The sequence below is a fragment of the Cheilinus undulatus genome, linkage group 9 (assembly GCF_018320785.1).
Source record: "Cheilinus undulatus linkage group 9, ASM1832078v1, whole genome shotgun sequence".
Lineage (NCBI taxonomy): Eukaryota > Metazoa > Chordata > Actinopteri > Labriformes > Labridae > Cheilinus > Cheilinus undulatus.
This window is the reverse complement of record NC_054873.1, coordinates 1,974,264-2,002,137: the sequence shown is the minus strand read 5'-3', so window position 1 is coordinate 2,002,137 and position 27,874 is coordinate 1,974,264. Positions and strand designations below refer to the sequence as shown.

Sequence of the window (27,874 nt, the reverse complement as noted above, 5' to 3'; positions counted from 1 at the left end):
TGAAGCTGGAAAAGCCTTTTATAAGATTACCTGTATGTAGAGTCAGTCTTTTCAGGTGAGAAAGATGATGGAGCCTGGAAATAAGAGAAGAAGAATGTTATTTAGTTAGACAAAAGGCTCACTTCTTGTTTGTTTGATCAGAGTTGATCTGATTGATTGATTTCTGAGTGCTAGAATACTAAACTCAAACTGTAACACTGTAGACCTAGCAGTACATTTCTGATGAAGGCATTTTTCTGCATCCTGTTAGGATGCTTTTTTACTGTTTAATGATCACATCAGGACTGAAACCATGGATGGAAATTCTCCCTTCCAAAATGAGAACCAGCCTAAAAGTTTTCCTAGAATATTAGACTGTCACACTGTGACACTTCTGTTGGTTCTTGAGTCATTTAGTCTCTTTAATATCATCCAGGAATGTCCATTAAAGGGAAAATATACTGATTTTTGATAGGGGTGCATGGATAGTAAATGTGTGTGACAGTCTCAATGATCAGTGAGTCACTGCCCTCCCTTTAAACTGTAGGAGAACTCTCCTCTCATGTACCCTCCAAATCTCTGCTGGGTGGAGTGGCTCAGATGTCTGTAGACGTCTGTTAAACTACACCCTGCTTTTCTGCATTTTCTCTGTGCCGACCTGCTGCCAGCCCACAGACTACCCACGGAGGGTTGAATCTAGGGCAGAGCTTCATCAGGACACGTTGAGATCACCTGCTGTGACCACCAGGAAAGCAGAAAACGAGGTGGATATGGATTAAAAGGACTTTAATAGCGACAGTAATGTTGGACACAGACACAGGGCTGCTTATAACCAGTAATGAACAACAGTGTGGGAACAAAGAGCACAGCGCTTCTGTACACCCTGAACCACCGAGGTAAAATCTACAGAGTGAAGTTGAGCTGTTACGCTGAAGTTCATTTCATTGTTTCATATTTACACAGAGAGCAGCAGCATAATGATTCATCCATGGTCTGTCTGTCCTTCATGTTTCATTTTATTATTTTAGGGCTACTCAGAAGCACAGTAATGAAACTCTGATAAAGTTCACATGAAATAAAGACTGATAAATATTCCAGAGCACAGAGAACGATGCAGCCTGTTCACTGTCTAATGTTTATGTTGGCATTTTTCATTGCACACGTCGTTATAGATTTTCCGCCTCTCCTGTTTAAATGGACAATGAGCTCAAAGCCACAGTAGTATAATAATATTTAACCTTCAGGAGGCTATATTTGTGTCTATATCACGTATGGACCTAAAGAAAAATAGTGTCTGAATGAAAGAGATGAAACATTTTTATTCATGCTCCTCCTCTCCCTCTGTCTCATTAGACATCAGGATTCAGTCTAAACTGTTTTACTCATTTTAGATGAATTTTCATCATCAGAAAAATATCTGAAATCTGAAATCTACAAGTTGTCGTCATATGGCCAAGGTTTATATTTCTATCATAAAGGCTATGATATCTGTAAACCATGTGTTACAGTAAAGTGGGGCTGCTGTCAGCTGATGTTTCCAGCGTTTACACTGATCACATTAGAGAAGATGCTACACTCCTGTTTATAGTCTGGTGTTTGTAGGAGGCAGAAAAGAAATGATCAGAAACTAGTATTCATATTTTCTGGACCTTAACCCTTATGCCCTCCTCAGGCATTTTTGACCATTTTTCTCAACCTTTTTTTTTTTTTTTTAAATTTGTGATCATTTTGGCAGTTTTACAGCTAATGGCATGAATTTTTGCAGGAAATTTTCGTTTTAGTTAAAATTTTTAAAATTCCAACATGTATTACACTTAAATGTCGTTTATCTAATGTTGCTTTTCGTATCCTCTGGACACCTTCGAGGCAAAAATGTACACATACAAAAAAACTGCTATTTAATCACAATGCATGAATATTTTTTCCTACTTTTTTTTCATAAATCTCTTTCACAACTTCAGACTTGCTCAAAACTACCAAACATTCAATCATTTTCAAGATTTTAACCCTGTGGATGCCAGTTTAATCATTTGAAATATTTTATATTTTACCAAAAAACAACACAAAAAGTAGATTCTTTTTTCATAGAATTAATAGTACAAAGATGGGGCCTTGGTGCTGATGAGAGTCTTGGATGGGTCAAAGATTAGCTACAAAATTGATTTGATTGCATTTGTATTTTTTACGTTGTGCCAGCTTTAACATACATATGTTTTTTTATCAATCTTTTTAACAACTTCAGATTTGCTATGTAAGGATTAATTAATCCATTAATCCCAGATAATTAGACAACTCGAAGGGCATTAACCTGCTTTTACCATAGTCACTTGCCAACAGAAACAATTATTAAAACTATTAATTTATAATTTCATACATTTTTCAATCAAAATATAAAGTTTTACTTAAACAATTTCTTTCCCCTAGCAACGCCTGAGGGCTTGACTAACAACTGGAATACCATTCCAATCCCATAACGTTCTTAGGGAATGTAAACGTTATTCAGTACTCAAGTAAATAGGACGGGCCATAGATATCAAGTCACAACGGCACAAAAAAACTAGTCCGCTCAGCGCACTTTCTGAACAGAATTACCAATGAGAAGACATGAAGACGAGTGAGACTGAGAGTCATCTGTGATCAGACTATAAACCTATACGATAACATGAACAGTCATCTGATAGAAAGCTTAGTTTTAGCAGACTAGCTGTTTGGAAACAGGACGTACATGGATATAGAAGATAAGACCCTCTACGTTACTGGTCTTAAACAGCTTAAAAGGCTCCTTAGGCTGGCAGCGCTGTACTCCCTGCTCAGAAAATATGACTGTCTCATGTTGCTATGGTTACTCCTAACAGATCAACCGCTAACAGCTGCTGCGCATTAATTTGGGACAGTGAAATGATTGTTTTACCGGAACTACTAGTGAAGTTCGAACGGTGTTCATATATCAGAAGTTAATGGACACCAAAGGAATTTTCAGATCCAATCAGAATTGAGTATTCACCAAGACCATGGTATAATTATATTTATAACATGCCAACATCCAAGAAATTTTAATGGTGTCAAACTACATATAAATATAAATATATATATATATATATATATATATATATATATATATATACATATATATATATATATGGCTTTTGGCTGGGGAACCCTGGTGTAGACAGTAGTATTATCAGAAGGCAATATCTCCAACGGTAAATATTTCCTTCAAAGGGTACATATTTTACCCTTTTAAACAAGTTTATATTGTTCTCAGAGGTCCCCAAAACATGACTGTGAAGTCTGTTTCTAAAAAAACACTCCAGTATTGGATTTCTGCATGTCTACAAAGCCCTCTGTTTCAGCCCTGCTGAGAATGAGCTGTTTCTGTGTCTGTGGCTTTAAATGTTAATGAGCTGTCTGACTCCGGCCCTGACCACACCCCTTTCAAGAAATGGATGTGGCGCTCCCGATGATACAATGTTTCAGATATTTTTATTTAAAGTTAAGGACCTGACTGGGATTCGAACCAACAATCCCCCTGACCAAAGTCAGCAGGGTAACCCACCGAGCTATCCAGAATCTCAGTTGGCAGCTGAGAGGAAGATCAGGAGATGAGGGCTGAACTCCCCACATGAGGGGAAAATCTGAGAACGTCTTGTTGCTGCACATATTTTCTGAAAGGTGGAGAAAGAGAGCGGAGGAGGGAATGGATTGTTCCGGTACGTGAGGGCATTGTTGACAGGCCAGGGGCTCATATTTTTGTTGGAAAAACCTGAAAAAGTGATTTTCGCATAATATGTCCCCTTTAAGAATTCTTTTGAATAAAACTAAGAGTTGATTTTCTATTTGACATTTTAGACAAATGTGTTCTTTCAGTGGTGAAATCTCGGTAATTTTCAGTTCTAGTAGTTTGTGGCTAATGGATCACACTGCAGATGTTTTTTTTCTCCTCACCATTTTATCATCAAGCAGATGAAGGTTTTCCTTCTCATCCTTTTTGACACTGAAGTCTCCTGATAGTGAGAAGTGTTGGGCCTTCAGAGCTGTTTAAAAAAGGTAAGAACAAAGTTTAACAACCAACAACAGCTGATTATCAAATCAGATGTTGATATAAAGTTCTTAGGGGAAGGATACATCAATTCAAAACTCACATTTTTTCTCATCATCAGCTCTGATGATCTCTTTATCCCCAAAGCTATTGATCCAGTTGGGAGAAAAAAAAGTTCTCTAAGTTAGCCAACTTCAAAGTCACACATCATATTATCTCCACTATAAAGACTACAACCACCTGTTGAATCTCACAATCTGTGCCTGCACTAAAGAGATTAACCAATCAAACCAAAGAGGTTTTTAAAATGATTCAAAAATTGATAAAAATATAAATCACTGTAACTTTCCATTTTTGCTCAAAAGTCAGCTTGAATTCAGTGTTGTAAATCAAAAATGACACTAATTTAATCAGATCAATAAAAGAGAAGATGAGTTCATGACATGACTGATCTGTTTGGTTACCACTGAGCCTTCCTCTGAGTTGTGTTATCACTGCAGAATCCTGAGGCTTCAATCACAATGGTGTTCATTTGATCTCTACTACAAGTGCCTCTGTACCAGTGCTCCTCATTCTTAGTTCCTAACTCATTACTCTGACTGCTGGATTTAGGAGCTCATGTAGTAGAATTAGAAAAGCTGGGATACTCCATAGAAACAAAAATGTACTCCTCCAGTTAAACACTTCTCAAACAACATGAGCTGACAGAAATGTTTCACTGACCCCAGAGACTCAAGTCTATAGTGTGGACTCTCTACAAGGTCACTCAGGACCTTCACTTCTGAATACTGGAGGTAGTTCCAGCTCAGGTCCAGCTCTCTCAGATGTGAGGGGTAACTCTTCAGAGCTGATGAGTGGATATTTTATATTTTATTTTTATTCAAACTGATTATTGACTTTTATTCTGTACTGGTTGAGTGTGTTTTGTTGTTGAAACAGTATTTTACTCTTCTTGGATGGGTCACCCTTAGGAATAAGACCTCTGATCTCAATGAGGCTAATCTGTCTAATAATTTAAATGTCAAACATCCATTTTAGTGATTTTTTACCACACAGAAAAACAGGGTACTGCTGAATAAACAAATGATCTGATAATTTGAAAAACACTGACACTTGGAACAAAAGAAAAAAAAGAGTGACACAATAAAGTGACAAGAATTTCTGACCTCAGAGTCTCCAGTTTGCAGTTTGGACTCTGCAGGTAATCACACAGAAACTTCACTCCTGAATCCTGAAGCAGGTTACCGCCCAGGTCCAGCTCTCTCAGATGTGAGGGGTTAGACTTCAGAGCTGAGGCCAGAGAAGAACAGCTGATCTCTGACAGACTGCATTTTCTCAGTCTGAAAAAAATCCCATCAATGAAGATGGGAGTGAGTCATATGGTTAACTGTAATATTGTCACATTGATGAGATAATAAACTGGTAATTCTAATATTTAAAGATAGAATACTATTCATTGACCAAGTGTCTATGTTCTTTAGTCTCTGTTAGTCACCATACAGTAAGCCTTCCACACACATTATCCGCTCATCTACTGAGTTGATGAAAAAAAGCTTTAAAATGTTTTTTTCCTTTTTCTGAGAACAATTTACAGTCTGATTTTGAACAAAAACAACCACTTTCCCTGAATTTTTGTTCATCCTACATGGAGATAGAGTTTCAGTTCTGATTCAGAGCAGTAAATCAACGTATACGACACCTTTTCTAAATAAAAATCTAAATTGCGTTAAAATAACATACAGTCACTACTTAACTGCGCAACCACATGTCTCAAAAATTCATCAAATTTGTGTCATATTTATATTTTCTTTATTTGGCAGTCTGTAATCAAGGCTGAAGTAAATGTGATGTTAAATTGCATACTGTATGAACAGGCTACTTGTTGAAAGCTTCAGCTGTAGGAATTATTTTAAAGACCATATACCTTAAAATGCAAATCAAAGTGTCAAAATGTGCTTAATAAACAGTAAAGTAGATTTTAAAACACAGATGCATATAATAATTCCAAAGTGGTGCAGAAAATTTAGAAATTGGTTCCAGAGGACAGAATAGATCAGAATGCAGGAAAATAAATGTTTGGAATTTAAACATATTGTGGGATAAGACCTCTACATACATATATGTGTGTGTGTGTGTATATATATATATATATATATATATATAAATATATATATATATCATCCTGGACTGGAATGTTTTTCAGTTTTCATCCACTAAAACTAAAGTGAAGGTTGATCAGGACTAAAATGTGTCTAAAATAAACCTACTTTTTAGGGATGCACCAAAAATTCAGCCACCGAAAATTTTCGGCCATAAATGGTCCAAAAGTGCATTTTTGGTTTTTGGCTGAAAGACTTTTATCACCGAAACAACAAGGCCGAAACACGGCATTGTGATGACACAAGCAAAAACCGCGGCCAGCACATGCTTGCATCAGTGGTTCCCAAATAGGGGTACGTGAAGGCACTCCAGGGGGTACACGAGATTTTAAAATACATGCAGACTATTTAAGAAAAAAAGCCTTTCTTTGCATGTCAGGAACAACACGATTTTGCGTACGTATTACATTCTAAAATCACATTCGTGCTGCGAACGTCTGCAGTGTGTTTTCTCTGTCCTCTGATAAACAGTGATATTTATTGCAGCGGAAGATAAAAGGAGGTTTGTCCCTCTTTGTCCTTCACGCCATGCGTAACGCGGCACTTTCACGCACAGCCAGGATGTCAGTGCCGTTTTGTTTCACGGTTTCATTCACTGTGCCAGCCAAGTTTGAAAGAGGAAGGACTGACTTTTCATTCATTCTATGTCAAATATGATCAATAGAGTTATAATATTGCACAGCTGAGGCTCGTGGTGAGAGGAGTTAACTCTCTCCACAGCCCACAGACTGGCTCACCTGTTTGTGTTCCAGACTGTTCATAGAGTCATTTAGCTGGTTGATCCGGAGCATTTATAAGTTGTTTGTCTGAGGTCAGAGGAGACTGTGTTGGTAAATATTTCACTAAAGTCCCATTAGTTTAGAAACAACTCCAGCTGTGTGAGTTTCGCAGTCTTTTTTATAATTTGTTTAATATTTACAGGTTTTAAGTTCTCTCTAGCTCTATGTTTTTATTTCCAAATTGTTCCAGAGAGACCACTGCAGCCGAGCAGAGTTTTGCACACTTCTGGGTTTAAAGCCTTTCAAGTCACTGTTTTCATTAGCTACATTAATTTGAATTCCCACATTTAGAGATGAGAAGCTGTGCCATGATTTTAGTCATGCATTTTTAACATTTAAAATGTATGAAAAAAAAATCTAATATTTGTTATTTGAAAGTGTTTATCAGTTACAAAGTTTGATAAATCAGACGGCTGTCTCAGCGCTGTTTAATGTCTTTCTTTTTGGCCAAAAAGCTTTGCGCTGTTGGGGGGTACTTAGCTGAAAAAACACTTCACAGGGGGTACATGATTGATAAAAGGTTGAGAACCACTGATTTAATGTGTGCATGAGTTCGGTCAATTTAAACATTTTATTTCGTATTTTATTTTATTTTATATTGTGTATTGTTGGAATGAAGTGCTTAATAAATATTTACATAATTTTGTAATTGATTTATTCTTTGAAGCATTAATATTAATTTTTGCAATTGCAATTGATATTAGTGAGGTTAGTACACAGTCATAGCCATAAATGCAATGGTACTAATAACTGGCATAATAATTTCTTTCGATGTTTCGGTTTTCGGCCTTGATTTCCTCATTTTCGTTTTTTGGTTTCAGCCATGAATTTTCATTTCGGTGCATCCCTATACTATTTTTGTCTAAAGACTAAAACTAAAAACAGTTGCCAAAATGAACCCTGTCTGTAAGTCTACTCCATCACAAGGTCGTAGATGTTTGGTTTTGTTGGTTCACAACTGCTGTAAACAGCTCCGCTAGTCCTTGGCTTAAAATAATTCAAAATTTAATTTAATCTGGCTCTAGGTTTTAGGTACTGGGAACTGATCTAGGACTCAGATTCAGTTAAAGGGGACTCAACTAGGATTTTTCTTTGGTGACTCAGACTTGAACACTAGGGACTCAGGATTCGACTCAGACCCAAGGTTTGGTGACTCGACTACAACACTGCTTGGAAGAAAAAAAAAAAAAAAAAAAATGACACAATAAAGTGACAAGAATTTCTGACCTCAGAGTCTCCAGTTCACAGTTTGGACTCTGCAGGTAGTCACACAGAAACTTCACTCCTGAATCCTGGAGCTGGTCGTTGTAGCTCAGGTCCAGCTCTCTCAGATGTGAGGAGTTAGCTTTCAGAGCTGAGGCCAGAGAAGAACAGCTGATCTCTGACAAACTGCAATTACTCAGTCTGAAAAAAATCACATCAATGAAGATAGGACTGAGTAAATGCTCAACTGATACAGTAAATGCACTTTGAAAAAATAATAAACTGTGAATGCCAGCATTTAAGGATAGAATACTATTCATTGACCAAGTGTCTATGTTCTTTAGTCTCTGTTAGTCACCATACAGTAAGCCTTCCACACACATTATCCACTCATCTACTGAGTTGATGAAAAAAAGCTTTTAACCCTCAGATCCTACTATGTCCGTTTTGAGGACATTCATCATTTTTATCATCATTTTTTTGAGTTGATAGTCACATTTTTATAGATTGAGGCATTAAATTTGGCCAAAGTTATGATTTCCTTCATATTAAAAAAAAAAAAAAAAAAAAAAAAAATTGTGTTGCCCATAGAACTCGATTGACGTGAAATAGCTCCATCCATCCTTGTTTGTCTGAAATCTGGACAATAGACTTTCATTCAAAACATGTTTTTTGACTGTGTGTCTATGGCACCAACACAACTTATAGCAGCTGTTTCTTTGCAGTCACTCGATTACCAGGGATCTAAATTTCACCATTCCACAGTGATCCAGCAGATGGTGCCAGCGCACCATTTTAACCCCTTTGGCAACACACATGCAGGACTTCTTCCATGGACTCAGAGTGTTTGAAGCGCTATTTCATCCACTAAACATCATCAGAATTAAATGAAATGATTCATGCCACTAGATATGGATGTCTGAGAGTGGGCTACATGTGTAAGAAAGTTTGTTTGCTCCTACATGTGTGCTCGGGTGCGAATCTGCGTCTATGTTTACAGCCAGACATGCCGTAAGTGGAGTGTTTACAGTCAAAAATGCTACTTCTGAGTTCTGCAGTCTGGGACTAAGAAAGGGGGACATTTAAACAATTTCAACTTTGCCCTCACTTCATAGCAAGTGGATGGACATGCATGAGGATGCATGGGCCCTTTTGATCAATAGGTAAGAATATATCATATTTCAAATATGCAGTAAATTTATGTATGTGCGCAATAAGCGTCATTGTGGTCACATTTTGGTTAGAGGTGGAAATGCGCATATTCGTGATTCATATCCTACATATTTCCTCTGATTTTATATGTCTGTATATAAAATCAACTTAACGTGAACAAATGCATTCACTCGCATATGATTTGGTAGAGGAGTAGGCTCAAGAAAAGGATGGTGAAACTGGCGGTTTTTTTTCGCTCCAATAGACTCATCTGTTTAGCATGGATGCTATCTCAATGAATCCAAGTCTTATGTAATTTTGTCATCTAATACAGGCTCACTGACATCTGTTTATGAAATCTAACACATCACAGCACATTTTGGGTCTCTGGTCCACCAATAACTCTTTCAAAATGGTATATTTTCTTTTGTTCGTGCAGACATCAGTTTTTCTCCACTACAAGGCTCAGCGCACAGGAGGTAAGTCTGCAGCATGATCTTTCACCCATGGAGGAGACGTCATTTCCCGGACTACGCCATTTTGGAGCTGGGAAATATAGTCCTTTGATAATGAGCCAGATTGGCAACTCAAACATGTCACAGTCACAGTTCATGTAGCCTATATCAGTGGCTGGTTCAATTGAAATAACTATTGTGTGCTGCTCTCAAAAAAAAAGAAATCATTGCCTTATAAATGCAAATGTGTCCTCATCTTTTTGAGTGGAAAGAGAGAAAAACTTGGAAGGTGCCGCTGCAGGTAAACTTAAAACATCATCTAACAACTCTGAACAGCTTGTTTATAAACAAAGATTCTTGCTGGTACCATAAATACCTGTACGGGAAGAGGACTTGTCATTCCATCTTGCAAAAGAGCTAATTCCTATTCAAAAGAGCTAATTCCTTTCAAAAAGCGTATTTTCCAATGAAGAGGTTCAGCCTAGAAGAGGCGATGTAACAGGTGACGCGGTCATCCTCGGAGGAGAAGGAAGGAGCCCTTGGTGAGGAGCTACTGCAGCGCAAGGTGGCTCTCCTTGGCGCGATATGCACCAACAAACCAGAGCTCCCTCAAGAACCCCTTCGCACCCGACAGAGGGCAAGCAAGATATCAATCTTGCCTTCACGAGGACCACACCGCCGTGTCCTATCTCACCCCACGGAGGAAGAATGTGCTGCTCCTTAGCACTAAGCACAGAGAGCCAGAGGTGTCTTGAGGTCCTAAGAAGAAGCTGACCATGATCATAGATTACAACCGCTGCAAGGGCGGGGTGGACAACCTTGACAAACTTGCCTGCACATACACCTGCAGGCACTCCACACGCCGGTGGCCGATGGCATTGTTTCACATCATCCTGGATCTGTCCGGCATCAATGCTTTCATCCTGTGGATATTGACAAACCCCACATGGAACCAGGGAAGAACCCACAAGAGGCGACTCTTTTTGGAGGATCTGGGCCTTGAATTGATTCAGCCGCAAAACGCACAACGGCCACACCTTCCCAACACCGGTGCAGCTGTGGCATTTGCCACCAACATCCAGACAGAGTTTGCAGCATCGGAGGGCCATCAGGAAGGAGGCAAAACTAAAAGGAAAAAGAAGCAGTGTGGGGCCTGCAGGGGCGACTGGTGACCACCTGCTTAATTTGAAAAAATTCCTTTTGCTCCAGCCATGCAGGGTCAGTCTGCAGCGCCTGTGCACCTTAACGCACACACCGGCGCTCACACACAGACAAAAAGGCTCTTTTGAGAGCCTCCTACAACTTCACTTAAGAGAAATTTTTCAATCAATACTTAGTATCAATGAAAGTTTTAAAAAAATGTTGAAAAATGAGTATTTTATTAACAGTTTTCTGTACGTCCAGAATATGGACAAACAAGGACAGATGGAGCTAAAATATGGAATTTGGCACTACAAAAAAAAATTTCAACGCATCTAATTCAATTTTACTACTACTCATCAACATGGCCAAGACTGTATTTACCATTTTTTTATCTAGATCATTTAAATGGGAAATATGGTGTTTTTGTGTGTGTGTTTTTTAACCATAAAAAATAACAGTGACAGGGTGTACAATAACTGTTGTTGAAGTTGTTGAAGAGATTTGAAGCAGTCAAAGTAAAAAAAAAAACATTGAAAAATTATTTGTTTATTAACAGTTTTGTGTATGTCCAGAATATGGACAAACAAGGACAGATGGAGCTAAAAATTACAAGGGAGCAAGGGTTAAACATTTGTTTCAATTTACAGTCTGATTATGAACATTAAATTCCACCTTCACTGTACTGGTTTTAATCAAAATTAGAAATGCAGATTCTTATTTTAAAAACTGATCACTGACTTTGATTCTGTACTGGTTGAGTGTGTTTTGTTGTAGAAACAGTATTTTACTCTTCTTGGAAAGGTCTAGGGCTGACAGCCTCAAGTTGATTGATCGATTAATTGGTCGATGATCTCATGTCTGACCAAAATCCAATTGGTCAAACAATCACAGGTGCTACTTTAATTGGAAGAATCCATTTTTTGCAGGGGTGAGAGGGGAGATGTCATGTGTTTTTATTTTTTCAGTAATCTAGTGTTACAAAATGTAATAAAAAAAAAAAACTATTAATATAACTATTCAAATACAATTTACTCGTGCCTTTAAGGGTAATTAATTACATGTTAAATACCCAGAAAGTCACAACAACATCACTAGGACCCTCCCACTTTAGAGGAGAGCAAAGTCATCTGATACTTTGATTGAAACACACTGATAATTGTAATGAAAGACGGGGAGCAGAAATACAGGTCCATCTCAGTAAAATAGAATATTATGAAAAAGTCGATATATTTCAGTAATTCAATTCACAAAGGTAAACTCATATATCATCACATAGATGAATTACATAGACTGATATATTTCAAGTGTTTATCTCTTGAAATATTGATGATTATGGCTTACAGCTAACCCAAAAACCCAAAAAGTCAGTGTCTCAGAAAATTAGAATATTGTGAAAAAGTTCAATATTTAAGACTCATGGCGTCACACCCTAATCGGCTAACGAACTCCAAACACCTGCAAAGGTTTCCTGAGCCTTTAAATGGTCTCTCAGTCCGGGTCAGTAGGCTACACAATCATGGGGAAGACTGCAGACTGGACAGATGTCCAGAAGACAGTCATTGACACCCTCCACAAGGAGGGTAAGCCACAGAAGGTCATTGCTACAGAAGCTGGCTGTTCACAGAGTGCTGTATTTAAGCACGTTAATGGAAAGTTGAATAGAAGAAAGAAAAGTGGTTAAAAAAAACAAGGAGCAATAGCAGCAGGGATAACCGCAGCCTTGAGACGATTGTGAATTGAAGCCCATTCAAGAATTTGGGTTAGGGTAAGGGTTCCACTCTTGAACAAGAGACATTAGAGGTCTCTGACCTGGGCTAAGGACAAAAAGGACTGGACTGTTGCTCAGTGGTCCAAATCCTCTTTTCAGATGAAAGAAAATGTAGCTTTTCATTTATAAATCAAGGTCCCAGGGTCTAGAGGAAGAGAGGAGAAGGCCAGAATTCAAGTGTCTTGAGGTTCAGTGTGAAGTTTCCACAGTCAATGGTGGTTTGGGGAACCATGCCATCTGCTGCTGTTGGTCCACTGTGTTTTGTCAGGTCAAAGGTCAGCACAGCCATCTACCGGGAAGTTTTAGAGCCCCTCATGCTTCCCTCTTCTGATCAGCTTTATGGAGATGCTGATTTCATTTTCCAGCAGGACTTGGCACCTGTCCACACTGCCAAAAGTACCAACACCTGGTTTTAGGACCCTGGTATCCCTGTGCTTGATTGGCCAGGAAACTGGCCTAACCTGACCCCCCATAGAAATCTCTGGGGTTTTGCGAAGATGAAGATGAGAGACTCCAGACCCAACAATGCAGAAGATATGAAGGCTCCCCAGGCCAGCCTCGGCTTTATAAGACCTCAGCAGTGCCACAGACTGATCGCCTCTATGCCACACTGCAGTGCTGTAAAAATTAATGTAAAAGGAGCCCAGACCAAGCATTGAGTGCTGAACATGTTCATATTATTCAGTAGTCTAATATGTCTGTGTTAAAAACAAGTTTTATTGTTTTTTTGTAATATTCTGATTTTCTATGATGGTGAATTGTGGTTTTTCAGTAGCTGTATGCAATAATCATCAAAATTAAGAGAAATAAACATTTAAAATATATCAGTCTATATTTAATGGATCTAAATAATAAATTAGTTTACCTTTTTGAATTGAATTACTGAAATAAATCCATTATCTGATGATATTTTAATTTTAATTTAGATGAAGCTGTATAGTGGACTCCAGAGCTGAGGCCAGGGAAGAACAGCTATCTCTGGCGCACAGTTATCTCAAGACACCTTACAAAGAGGGCAGGTCTGGACCGTACTCTCTGATGTGGACTACTACAATAGACCAGTGTTGTTAATTCATATTATGAAAAAGACTGTACCCTTAAAAAGACAAATTTTAGTTTACTATCAATGATTATAGCATTGAAGTAGCAATCCCTGTTAGTCGTTTAGCAAACTATCAAAATATTTGCAAGGACAGATATGTCCTGAGCTAAATCATTATTATTTTTTAAGTTTTAATGCTATAATGAGAAATACTAATCAGCATGCATCATTTGAAGGATGTGGATGAACATGACAGAAAATTCTGTAAATGAATGTGACAGTGTAAATGTTTCATGTACAGGTTCATAAGCTACAGTGAGTAATCTGACCTCAGAATCTCTAGACGACAGTTCGGACTCTCCAGGCCAGAACACAGGAGCATCACACCTACGTCAGAATGCTTGGACCTCAGCTCCAGCTCTCTCAGATGGGAGGGGTTGGTCTTCAGAGCTGAGGTTATGACTTCCCAGTGAGCCTCTGAGAGATAGTTGACATAAATTCTGTAGTGACATATATTGCAAAAATAGTCGTGAAAAAAGGACACATGATATTTATGTGAATTATTTGACAATGAATTGCTGTGACTTGCTGGGTTACATTTGAATTACACTTTCATGGAATTTGTGTCATTGTTTAAGACAAAACTTTTTGCTCTCATCATGTTTTAGAACAGCTGCAAATCTTCAAGTTTGAGTCTGTTAGCTAAATTTCCATTCCCCTCTATTTAGATATCTGTCTCTGGATTAGAGAACCATCTCAAAAAGTCACTGCTGTCAGGCTGCCATTCATAAGAAAGAAGTTGCTGCAAGTGAATAACAAAATAAGCTCAACATTTAATCTAGATGTACTGGTTGAGTCATGTGGGAACTTCTGTTTGGTGTTAAAAGGGGGAGACCTCAGATATGAGGTCTCAGTCTTAATGAAGGTGATGGGGGCGGGGGAGGGGACTTCTGGTCATTTCTACTGAAACCTCCCCTCTCAGGGCAAAAAGCAATCACCTACCCCAGTCAGTGTTGGAAATAGTCAGCTAATTCTGGAACTGGACAACTATACAAATCTAAACATTGGTTTGTATTCAGGGCACACGGCTAGATACATGATGTGAAACAACAGAATTTAGAGAAAATTAATAACTGTATCACCATGTCAGTACAAGAACTAACTAGCATTTAGAACCGATTTATGTAACTCATCATATCTACAATTACTTAGCCTTCCTGCAGTTCCTCACAGCTGGAATCAGTCGCCGTTTTCCCTCTGTTGTTGTGTTGTACTTCTCCAGGTCCAACTCATCCAAAACCTCCTCTGACATCTGCAGCATGTAGGCCAGAGCAGAGCAATGGATGTCAGAGAGTATCTGCTCTGATCTGTCCTCTGACTTCAGGAACTCTTGGATCTCCTGATATACTGAGAGATCATTCATCTCCATCAGACAGTGGAAGATGTTGATGCTTCTGTCAGGGGAGATATAAATACTGTTCATCTTCTTCAGGTTGTCAATGATTCGTTGGATTGTTTCTGGACTGTTGTCTATCTGACCCAGCAGACCTCCTAAGAGTCTCTGGTTTGACTCCAGACACAGTCCATGGAGGAAACGAACAAACAGGTCCAGGTGGCCATTTTCACTCCTCAGAGATCTCTCCATGGCTCTACGCAGGAAGTCTTCCAAAGTGTCATCACGTTCAGAGGGAATCCTGATCTGGTTATCATAAACATCATATAATATCCAGTCATTATAATCATCATCAAACCTCCAGTCATCATCATAATCACTGTTTCCTGTCTCCAGGAAACCCTCCAGTACTGTTGTGTTCCTGTTGGTGAAACAGTGGAGCATGTAGACTGCAGCCAGAAACTCCTGAATGCTCAGATGAACAAAGCAGTAAACCGTTTTCTGGAAGATCACACTCTCTCTTTTGAAGATCTCTGTGCAAACTCCTGAGAACACTGAGGCCTCTGTGACATCCAGACCACAGCGCTCCAGGTCTTCTTCATAGAACATGATGTTTCCGTTCTCCAGATGTTCAAACGCCAGCCTCCCCAGCTTCAGAAGAACTTCTCTCTCAGCCTCCATCAGCTCCTGTGGACTGCTCTCATGTCCCCCATCATACTTCTGCCTCTTCCTCTTGGTCTGAACCAACAGGAAGTGTGAGTACATGTCAGTCAGGGTCTTGGGCAGCTCTCCTCTCTGCTCCGTGCTCATCATGTTCTCCAGAACTGTAGCAGTGATCCAGCAGAAGACTGGGATCAGACACATGATGTGGAGGCTCCTGGATGTCTTGATGTGGGAGATGATTGTGCTGGACAGATCTTCATCACTGAACCTCCTCCTAAAGTACTCCTCCTTCTGGGTGTCAGTGAAGCCTCGGACTTCTGTCAGCCTGTCCACACGTGAAGGAGGGATCTGATTGGCTGCTGCAGGTCGAGAAGTTATCCAGATGAGAGCTGAGGGAAGCAGATTCCCCTTGATGAGGTTTATTAACAGCACATTAACTGATGACTTCTGTGTGACATCATGAACAACCTCACTGATGCTGAAATCCAACGACAGTCTGCTTTCATCCAGGCCGTCAAAGATGAACAAAAGTTTACAGACAGCCAGCGTCTCTGCTCTGACCTTCTGGAATGTTGGATGGAAAACACGGAGCAGCTCCAGAAGACTGTAGCGCTCATCTCTGATCAAGTTCAGCTCTCTGAATGAAAGCAGAACCAGCAGACTGATGTCCTGGTTTTCCAAGCCCTCTGCCCAGTCCAGAGTGAACTTCTGCACCGTGAAGGTTTTCCCAACACCAGCGACACCGTTAGTCAGAATCACTCTGATGGGTTTCTGTTGGTCAGGGAGGGCTTTAAAGATCTCATGGTACTTGATTGGTGTTTCATGGATGATCTCTCTCTTGGAAGCTGTCTCAAGCTGTCTGACCTCATGTTGGCTGTTGACCTCTTCACTCTGTCCCTCTGTGATGTAGAGCTCAGTGTAGATCCTGTTGAGGAGAGTTCTACTTCCTGCTTCACCAGTTCCTTCAGTCACACGTTCACATCTCCTCCTCAGACTGATCTTATGTTCATCTAAAACCTCCTGAAGACCACCTCTCACTGAAAAGAGAAAGAAGTGTCCCAAAACAAAGAAATGTTATCTGGCTGTTATGGTCAATGACAAGATCAAAAGAACAAAAGATTAACAACATTATCTTCAGAGTGAAGATGACAAATATCAGCCATTTTTGTTGCTACCCTCTACCCCCTGTCTCAGAGGGTTTTTGCTAAGAAGGACAGGAATAATTCTGACTGAGTCAGAAAAAGAGAAATGACAATATCATATAAACAAAACCATCCAGCATAAATCATATCACTTCACTTTCTCAGAGACTAGAACAGGACAGTTAACAGGACTGGAATGATCCACAGCAGAAAAATCAAATCAAACATGGAGTTAAATGTCTTTGGATCTTGGATGTAACAATATTTGTTTAATGACACAACAGTGACAGGTGTTCAGCCTTACTTTGTTCAGCGCTGGTCTGACCGGCCGTCTCCAGTCCATGTCCTCTCTCGGAGCTTTCTCCACACTGGGGACAGGAAGAGTCTCCTGATGAACCACACTGGTCCCAGTATGAGGTGATACACTCTCTGCAGAAGCAGTGTCCACAGCTGGTAGAGACTGGATCCTTCAGGACGTCCTGACACGCAGCACAGCAGGACAGCTGGCCCTCCATCATGTGACTCTTCCTCCCTCTGGAAAGACATATGTATAGTATTTATTTAAAGTTTATTTAATAGGGACAGACACAATAAACACAGACAACTGAGAACAGGCTTCCCATGCAAGTAGCATAGTGTTTGTAGCGAATGCTACAGGGCTTTTCTAGAAGGGCTGTTGTAAGAATAAAAAAGCTAAAACAGTTGATTAAAAAGGGAAAAAAATGACAGGGTACAATGGAGACAGTAAAAAACACATTAAACAGTGACAATGTTACAGAAAATCAAACATGAGAGCAGCTCTGTTGCTGAAATAACCAGGATTTGGTAGCTCTCTTAAAGGTGGTGAACTCTGTGATACATCTCAGGTGTTCAGGTAAAGAATTCCAGAATTTCACTCCTTTCAAAGCGAATGCAGTCTGTGCAAATGATGTTTTGCGAAATGAAATGATACAGTTTGCATTTGATGCTGCTCTGGTGGATCTACTGCAGCTCTGTAGTCTCCTTATATATGTGCAGAAAGGTGGAGGGTCAAGTCCATTTAAGCATTTTAACACAAACTTTACACTGTGGAAATTAATAAAATTACTAAAATGTAAGATCTTGTATTTGTTTAAAACATGGCAGTGATGGTGTCTAATTTGTTTTTTATCCAGGATTTTCAGAGCTTGGTTTTAGAGACACTCTAAGGGTTTGATCACTGACTGATTTGTTTGGGACCAGGCTGTTAAACCATAAGAAAGGTGTGATAGTACCATCGAATTTAAAAACATAAAAGCACAATTACTCGTCAAGCAGTTTCTTATCACTCTAAAACAACAGAGATTAGCTCTAATGGTTTGGCAAATCTTTTTAACTTGGCTTTTAAAATTCAACTGAGAGTCTAAAATAATCCCCAGATACTTCACGTCTGTTACCTGTTCAATTTGCTCACCTCTGATTTCAACATTCAGTGTTTCTGTATCAGGCAACTTTTTGATGGAAAAACAGATGGACTGTGTTTTCTTTGTATTTAATGTCAAACAAGAGGTGCCTAGCCAATTTGTTATTTTTTGTAAGTTTTTAGTTAATTCATCAGCAGCGGCACCACAGGTTTTACCGGACTCATAGATAACTGTGTCATCCGCATACATCTGAAGACCGACATCCGGACAGACGTTTGGCAAGTCGTTAATATACAAACTGAAAAGGATAGGACCTAAGACACTTCCTTGTGGGATTCCTGTTTCAGTTTTGTAAAAAACAGACTCTGTGTTATTAATCACAACACATTGTTGACGACCTTTTAAATATGAGTTGAACCATGAAAGAGACCTTTTAGAAAAATCAAACAAGGACAATTTAGAAATTAAAATGTCATGGTTCGCAGTGTCGAATGCTTTCTTTAAATCCAGGAACACTGCACCTACTACATTTCCTTTATCCAGAGACTGTTTAATATTTTCCAATAACAAACAAGTAGCTAACTCTGTTGAGTGATAATGTCTAAAACCAAACTGGAGAGGATGTAAATAATGATTTGTCTCTAAACAGTGTAGTAGTTGATCAGAGACTATCTTCTCTAGCACTTTTGACATGACTGGAAGAAGACTAATTGGTCTGTAGTTACTCATCTCTTCAGCATTCCCAGATCTTAAAATTGGTTTGACAAAAGCATTTTTCCATCCATCAGGGAATAAGCCAGTTTTGATAGAAACATTGATAAGGTGAGTAGGAGGCTGAACCAAAATATTACCATAGTTTTTTAGAAATGATGTGTCCAGGTTATATATATCCTTAGAGAAGGTGGACTTTAAATTATTAATTGCTTTTAAAACCGTTAATTGGTCAACTTCCTTGAGCTGAAATGAGTTGACATCATCATCATTAAACACTGTACTACTCAGATTACAGTTTATCTGAGAGAAATTCATGGCAAGATCTTTAACAGACTGGATAAAGAAATCATTGAATTTATTGGCAACTTTTGCCTGGTCAGAGATGATTTTTCTCCTATTTTCAGTTCATATTTGTTGAAAGAAGTGGTAGCCTTTAGTTTAATGAGACTATTTAGTTGTTTTCAGATTATCTTACCATTACCTTTAGCTTCAGATAAGACTTGAATGTAGTAATTTGCTTTCAGAGTGCAAAGTTCTTTGACTACCTGATTCCTCAGTCCTTTGAATAACTGTAAATCAGTGATAAGTTTAGTTTTGAGGAAGGTTTTAAGGGCATAATCTCTTTTCTTCATTAGTTGACGCACAATGTTGTTTATCCACGGGAGCTGGATTTTTCTCGGTGACCTTTTATGTTGTTTCATAAATTTGTCAACAATGCAACCAATGCTGGATATCATTTTGTTGCAGCACTCATTTGCCTTGTCACGTTGTAAAACCTCATCCCAGTTGTAGCTCATAAATTCATGTTCAAACTCACTCAGGTCCTTTCAGGGGATTTCAAATTTAACTTGCTTATGATTGTTATTAAAGTAGCCAATCAGATGTTTCTTGGTAAGTTTTCTTGCAATTGGTACCATGTTATGATCAGACAGGCCACAGACTAAATTGTATATATATTTTTTAATTTTTTTTTTTTTTTTTTTGTTATTTCATTTGATGCTCAGGGTTTACAATTGATAACAACTTAAATCATTTTGGGGCATTAACATAAATGTTGCACGAGAGGGGAGGAAATGGAGATGGTTGAATACATTACAACATATAACATCCTACAAGAGAGGACACAGGGAGTATAGCTATGTCCTCCCAGGTTAATAGAGAAGAAAACGGAATTTGAAAGAAACGAAGAAGAAAAGAAATAATAATGACAATCATTTGTGCTTTCAGCAAGTTCATCATTTTCAAAAAGTCTAAATAAGGAAATAAGGAAGTCTTAGTGAGAAGCAAGAGGAAAAATCTGGTCTTCCACTATATTTAACTATCTACATATATCCTGTAAACAGCTATTCTAAAAAGTAAGAAATGCAAGAGATCTGTCTGCAGAGAGATTCTTAGATTATAAACGGAATAAATTAGAATATATTCATCAGATAGCCTATAGTTAAATGTAATTAATTTTGGTTGACTGCACCATCTCTGTTAAAGGTTGAAAAGGAAAAATAAATAAAAATAAGTGAATAACTAAGTATAGGAACCCCTTAACAGTGGACACAAAAGTAGTAATGAATGTATGATCTAGAATAACATTGAAGGGGGAGAAATAATGTACATTTAAATATTTGACACTGAGTCATCATAGTTGTCTATACGTTTGTTTTTCATTCGGGACAGCTAATGTTACTGAAGACCTGCGAGTTGATCAGATTCCATGTGTTATCAGTCAAAGTATAAATACAGTTAGACATTTGCTCTAAACCTAGTAAAGTTTCAAAGGTTTGAAGCCAGGATCTCTGATGGATGTTATCAGTAATTTTCCAGTTCATGGCAATAATTCTTTTAATGCTCATAAACCCCACAGATAGAATCTTTTTCTTAAAGTTAGGCCAGTTTTTGACATCCATGTAGTTCAGAATACATAACTTGGGATCTAAAGGGATGTTCTCTTGAATAATTCTAGATAGGCATAGCAAAATTTGCTTCCAAAAAAGTTGCATTCTGGAGCATTTCCAAATCATGTGGAGGTATGTGCCTTTCTCTTTGTTACAGTGCCATCAAAGGTCAGTGCTGTTCAGATGCATAAGCTTCAGTTTTCGAGATGTAAAGTAAGTTCTGTTAATAAATTTAAAGTTTATCGTTTTGTTCCGTGCAGAGTTAGATATTTTGTGCATTTTCTGCCAAACTGATGTCCAGATATTGGCATCCAGGCTCTCTTTTCTAGGGGAGTATTAACACAATTGCTAACATAATTCAAACTTTTGTAAATTTAACTACTTATATGTCTTTTATTTTTATTTTATTTTTCATTATTGCCATTAGTTTATTTTCTATATCAGTTGTTTCAGGGCGTTTAATACGTTTTCCAAGAAATTCTGAGAGCAGTGATCTGATTTGTAAATAAAGCCAGAAGTCTTTGTTTGTCAGATTAAATTTGCACTTTAGTTGTTCAAAGGATATCATAGCCTCTTCTGTAAAAAGATGCGATCCCCTTTTGGTCCCATTCTTTGTTTTCTAGTGGTCCGTTTTTTATCATGACGGTGCTGTTATTCCAAGTGGGGAATTGGGGAAGTTGTGACCATTGAAGTTTAAGTATTTGTGCAAAAGTTTTGTCACTTCACAGGAGAACCAAATAACTGGATTGTGTATTTTTCTAAAGGTTTTTGGATTAAACCACAACAATTTAATTGATATTCTAGATTCGCTTGACATCATTATTATTCTTGTTCCTTTGTCTTCCCAGGATGTTAATTCTGTGTGATAATTATATGCCCATTTTAAAGGATATCTTGCATTTATAGCAATATAATATTTTTCTAAATTTGGAAGGCCTAAACCTCCTTTTTCTCTGCTAAGAAATAGTCTGTTAATAGACATTCTTGCTCTTTTACCACTCCAAATAAAAGAAGAAAACAGTGAGTTAATCTTCTTAAATAAGTCTTCTTAAAGGGGAGTGGAAGGGCACTGATTACATAAATTAACCGTGGTAGGACATTCATTTTTAAGGTGTCTATTTTACCCCAAAGGGACAGTGGAAAGTATTTCCATCTTTTCAGATCCTCAGAGACGTCTCTTACTATAGCATTCCAGTTCATAGGAACTACATTTGCAATGTCTTGACTTAAAATGATGCCTAAATACTCCATGCTGTCAGGTGACCATTTAAAAGGTAGTTTTTTAAAGCTTTCTTGGAGACAATGTTTATTCAAAGGCATGGCTTCAGATTTCCCACTGTTAATTTTGTAGCCTGAAAAACGGCTGAAGTTTTTTGTTAGATCTATTGTTTGAATGAGGGAAGATTCAGGATTTTGTAATGTCAGTAAAATATCATCTGCATATAAAAAGAGTTTAATATCGAGATTTTCCACAGGTATACCCTTGATGTCCTCCTTAGAGCGAATCTGACAGGCTAATGGCTCCAAGGAGAGGATAAAGAGCAGGGGTGATAAAGGGCAGCCTTGCCTTGTTACTCTGAACAAGAGGGAAACCTTCTGATATCAAACCATTTGTAGATAGCTATTGGGTTACAATATAGCATTGATATATATTTGATTATATTTTGACCTAGTCCAAATTCTTCTAAGGCTCTGAAAAGGTATTTCCAGTTGATGCGAGCAAATGCTTTTTCAGCATCTAGAGAAACAGCAATTGCAGGGTTGGGCAGGTTGTTTGCATAATAAAAAGTGTGTATCAATTTGCGCATATTGTCACTAACTAGTCTATTTTTAACAAAACCGATTTGGTCTTTATGTATCAAATTGGGTAAGATTTTATCTAGCCTGGATGCAATAACCTTGCCTAGAATCTTATTATCAACACTGAACAATTGAATTGGTCTATAGCTGCTACATTCAAGTGGGTTTTTATTCGGCTTACATAATAAAGTAATAATTGATGTGTTCATATTGGGTGGAAGACTATTATAGTGTTTAGATTCTATATAAACAGCGAGAAGTTTATCAGCCAAAAGATCTACAAAAGTTTTATAGAAGTTGGTGGAAAAAACTTCAAAACAACGATTATCCAAAACACAAAGGGCTTTTTAAAAGAAAGCACCAATTCAGAACTACAATTTGGAACAATATGGGAAGCATATAAAGCCATTTGCTGAGGCTGGGTAATCAACTATGCCTCTCATAAAAATAAAATGACTAACCAACAAACAGAAAAATTAAGAACTACCTTGACAGAACTAGAAAATAAACACAAGGTCTCCCCTAAAAATGACACACTATATCAAGAATTAACTATTGTTAAATCTGAACTAAACTCCCTGACAAATAATAAACTGAAATTTGACCTTTATCAATTAAAATGCAAAAACTATGAGATGGATGAAAAGACAGGTAAAACGTTAGCACACAGACTCCAGAAAGAAAAAAACTCCAGATTAATACCAGCCATAAAAACAGACAAAAAAATAACAAAAGACCCTAAAGACATTTATAAAAGATTCAAAGAATTTTATGTAGAGCTTTATAGAAATGAAATATCACCATCAAAACAGGAATTAGACAGTTTTTTTAACTAAGTTGATCTACCCGTATTATCTCAAACAGAGAAACATGAACTAGACAAAGACATAACAAAAGATGAAACCATTGCTTCCATCAATTCTTTATCTAGCAATAAAGCTCCTGGGGAAGATTTTTCCACCAACTTCTATAAATTGAATGTTTTAGTGACATGATCAGGTTTGTTTGAAAATATCAAATCTATTTGTGTCTGAGTCAGACGAGTGGGTCCATAAATCATTTGATGAAAATTAAACTTTTGAGTAATGTCTTTGAGTTTTTTTCTGTTATGTTTGTCCAGCCAGTTAATGTTGAAATCCCCAAGGACGACCACCTCACTACTGGGCTTCAAGCCTGTAAGCAGAATCTCTAAATTCTGGTAAAAGTTTGAAGCACAACTTGAGGACGGGTTATACACTACAAGAATGTTAAATTCCGTAAGTGGGGATAGAGATATATTTATACATAGACATTCAATATGTGTATTATCACACAGAAAAACCTCTCTACACTTAAATTAATCCTTGATAAATATTAGCACACTCCCTCCTCTGCAAACAGCTCTATCTTTTCTGAAACATTTATATCCTGGGACATCAATCATACTTGTTAAAATTCTGTCATGCAGCCATGTCTCACTAAGACATAGAAACTCAAGATTGGAGCCAGTTAACAGAGCTCTTATTTCGTTACATTTGGGAACAAGACTTCTAATATTTAAATGTCCTCCAAAAATACCTTTTGGTTTTACAGTTGGATCCCACACAACTTTGGCGTGATTGACAGTCTGGGAAAAATAAATGCTGTCTCTGTTTCAGTGCGTGTTTGATTTGGTCTTACTTTATTGGAGCCTTTCTGAGGAAGTTTGTGACTGACGCTGTCAGCAGTGAGAGCCGCAGTGCGTCAACGTGCTGGTGCTTTTACTCCAAACAATCCTTTACGGTTAAGTTTTCGGCCGCGCATCCGTTCCTCGCTGGATGGCAATGTGGACTGGTCTATGAGCCAAGTTCTGTTCTCTTGAAAATGGACCACTAGGCCATCCACAAGTCTGCACGTCTGGCAGCTCAGCCACGCCGACCCGTGGTGCAATGGACTTGGGAGGCTCTGGCCCCGTCAGGCAGCTCAGGGGGCAATCCTCCACTCCGTTAGTGGATAAACCAGTCAGGCCGCCAGACAAACAGAACCCGGTGAGATCTAGCGTGGACGGGCGGGGAAGTGCTGACTCAGCCCATCCGTCAGGTGAGAGACAGGACACCGGTCCACCGCCGGCAACACATGGCAGCCCTTCAGCCAGCCGGGCCCTACTAGAGTCCACCACAACCAGGTCCGGCAGCCCAGATCCAACCTGCTCATCCCGCGAGTGACGCACAAATTCAGCGGTGACCACACCTGTCCGCCCGGCACAGCTCACCACATCTGTTTGCTCCAGCCCATGGTAAGAGTGCGTTGTAGAGCCTCTGTTCTGTGGACCTGGGTTAAGCTGTATATCCCCTGCAAGCAAGATGAGAAGAGTAAAGTCAAGTCAAGTCAAAGTTTATTTATAGAGCACGTTTAAAAACAACCTCGATTGACCAAAGTGCTGTACAGGGGTACAATATAAGCTTGCATACACTTAAAAAACAGTCATGATAATAAAAACAATAATGGAATAAAAAGAACCAAATATTAAAAATGCATATATAAAAATAAAATAAAATAAAATAAAATAAGAATAAAAACAATAAGGGCAGAGTAAAAGAGAAGACAGGGAATAAAAGATAAAGGATAAAAGATAAAAAGATAAAAGCCAAGGTTACTTGTCTAGCTGGGACTGAACGCTAAAGAAAAAAGATGGGTTTTTAGCAGAGTTTTGAAGTGCTCAGTTGACTGTGCAGCTCTAACCTGGACAGGTAGGCTGTTCCACAGTTTAGACGCTGCTACCGCGAAGGCTCTGTCCCAACACGTGGAAAGCCTGGATCGAGGCACTGCCAGGAGCAGCTGGTTTGATGACCTAAGTGCCCTGGCAGTCGAGTGAGGCCTCAACAACTCTGCTAAGTATGATGGTGCCAGACCATTCAAACACTTAAAACAATTAATAAAACTTTAAAATGAACTCTAAAATTAACTGGCAGCCAGTGCAAAGAGGCAAGGACAGGAGTAATGTGGTCGCGCCGCTTCTTGCCAGTCAGCAGGCGGGCAGCTGCGTTCTGGACCATCTACAGAGGGCACAGAGCTGACTGGCTAAGTCCAAGAAATAAGGAGTTGCAGTAGTCCAGGCGTGACGTTACAAAACAGTGAATAGCCCTCTCTAGATCTTTTTTGGGGAGATAATTTTTCACTTTTGCCAGTAACCGTAACTGGAAGAAGCTTGTTTTTACAGTGGATCGTATCTGTCTATCAAGTTTAAGCTCACTGTCCAAAATAACACCAAGGTTTTTAGCAAAGCCATGGCAATATGAATTAAGTGTGCAAAGTATATTGTAGTGTGTAATTGTCCATTTTGGAGCGGTCGGATTTGTTTGTTTTAATGCGCAGAATAGGCGCGGATCTGAATTTCAAAATTGAAAAATATATGGTACAGTGTCCATATCCAAAATGATTCAGGTAGAATTTGTCAGGAACTTGAAGGTTTTAGTTTGTTGTTGAGTAGATTCTAGGCACCAGGGCTCCAATCATGACTGGGATGAGGAGTAATGCAGAACAGGTGAGCAGCAGGTAGAAACGCAGGCTGAGATGGTTAAATTCATGCTGGAGTTTTTGGCTTAGCTTCTTGCCATTGTTTGCTTTAAATTTCTGCTTCTTGGCATATGTTTGCCTTTGCTGCTTTTTCAATAAAACACTGATCGAGCTGTTGTTTGCGGGAGGTGAAAAATAAGCAGATTTGATGAGTGACAGGGTGAGCACGGAGCCCAACCAACCATGCTGGTCTGCCATGATATGCACTTTACAATAAAAGTAAGTCAGGGTCCTGTTTGTTACATGAAAAAAATGTTATCGTCCAATCCACCAAACAAGAGTCAACAGCAGAATAAACTGTTTGGCATTGGTAGACATACTCAGCTTTGCTGCTCATCCCACAAATGCATGTTCCTTACTAATGTGGCTCCATTTAAAAGGGGAATAACCAGAACTTTCCATGTCAGATTTATGGACAAAAAGCATTGTAACAACAACATAATCTTTTACAGACAAATGTAATTTTTTTTTGCCAAGTTTATATCAAAGAGTAAAAACCACTGCAAAAAAAGAACACAAGTAGAAAGAGGAAGCACGTTTCCTCAGAAGTAACACCCAAAGCTAAACAGGAACAGGCAGAAACTACGACTCATGCAGTAAATAGTCAATCAAAGCTGTCAGAGCTCTCATGTCTTCATATCTATCCATCTGATAATTCTTTTCAAACTCCGTCTGTAGGGTTCACTGGAATGAACAGACTTTTTCACATCTTACCTGTTTCAGCTCACCTTCACTGGCTGCCAGCGTGTTTGAGAAACAAAGTTTAGATTTCACTGACTGATTTTAAAGCACAGCACTGACTGTTAAAGGTCTGACCAACATCTGCTCTTATCTCCAACTGTTGCTGTGATTTTAGTTACACTCACCTACATAAGACTTCAGTTTTCTGCTCTGATCGGTCGATTCAAACTGTAGATCAACATTGGTTCCTATGTTTCAGCCACACTGCCGGGTCAGTGTTGCTCTTTCCTCTTTCATATACAGGAAACAGTTGAGTCTCTCTCTCTCTGAGTGGGTGTGTGGTAAGTGTTGGTGTGTGAGAGTGTGTGGAGTGAGTCTGAAGTGTTCTAACTTGTTGTCTCTCCAATGTCTGGGTTAGTTCAAACTTAGATGTGGCATGCATATATATATATATATATATATATATAAAAAATATTTATTATATTTAATCATACACAGGTCCCAGATGCACTGCTGTAAGTGTTTATAGCAAAGTGCTAATTTTCAACACCTGTCCATGGCAGGCTTTAAAAATTTAAAACGTGTAGCACAATATATAAAATGTTTCTTACATGGTTACCAACATGGAAACAAAATATATGCTTAGCAAGTGAAAGTACTTGAAAAACAGTCTAAATTACAGCCCCACATTAATGTCTAACAAAGCTAACAGCCAATCATTGTTAAGGATTTTGGGGTGCAGCAGAGAAGAGAGACGCTGATGGTTCATCTCCACATTCAGACACAAAACAAGAGAAAACTTCAGAAGGCTGACTAACTTTCTATAAGTGTTGGTGGTTGAAGATGATTAGAACAATATGATTTGGAAATCAGACAGAGGAGCAAATGAGCTCCATTCATGCTGCTATTTGCTGCTGTAATCCTTTTATCATCCATTTTTTTTACTTTAGGCAGGAC

At 38.5% G+C, this 27,874-nt stretch overlaps 1 protein-coding gene across 9 annotated transcripts in view; it reads right to left on the bottom strand.

Moving 5' to 3' along the window:
- Window positions 1-27,187, bottom strand: part of LOC121515728 (NLR family CARD domain-containing protein 3-like) — a 35,923-nt gene extending 8,736 nt beyond the window's left edge. For 4 of the 9 annotated variants that reach the window (XM_041796663.1, XM_041796666.1, XM_041796667.1 and 1 more), the window contains exons 1-10: window positions 27,107-27,187; window positions 24,362-25,012; window positions 17,222-17,451; window positions 14,928-16,812; window positions 14,049-14,219; window positions 8,184-8,360; window positions 5,185-5,358; window positions 4,122-4,165; window positions 3,925-4,013; window positions 31-74 (exon numbers count right to left, since the gene is read on the bottom strand). In XM_041796663.1, the coding sequence (XP_041652597.1) occupies window positions 31-74; window positions 3,925-4,013; window positions 4,122-4,165; window positions 5,185-5,358; window positions 8,184-8,360; window positions 14,049-14,219; window positions 14,928-16,812; window positions 17,222-17,435 (2,798 nt within the window). In that variant the 5' untranslated portion in view covers window positions 17,436-17,451; window positions 24,362-25,012; window positions 27,107-27,187. Of the gene's footprint in view, window positions 1-30; window positions 75-3,924; window positions 4,014-4,121; window positions 4,166-5,184; window positions 5,359-8,183; window positions 8,361-14,048; window positions 14,220-14,927; window positions 16,813-17,221; window positions 17,452-24,361; window positions 25,013-26,950; window positions 26,971-27,102 lie in introns of those variants that run through there. The other 5 variants (XM_041796664.1, XM_041796665.1, XM_041796669.1 and 2 more) reach the window with 5 other exon arrangements.
- Between the last annotated feature and the right edge of the window lie 687 nt (window positions 27,188-27,874).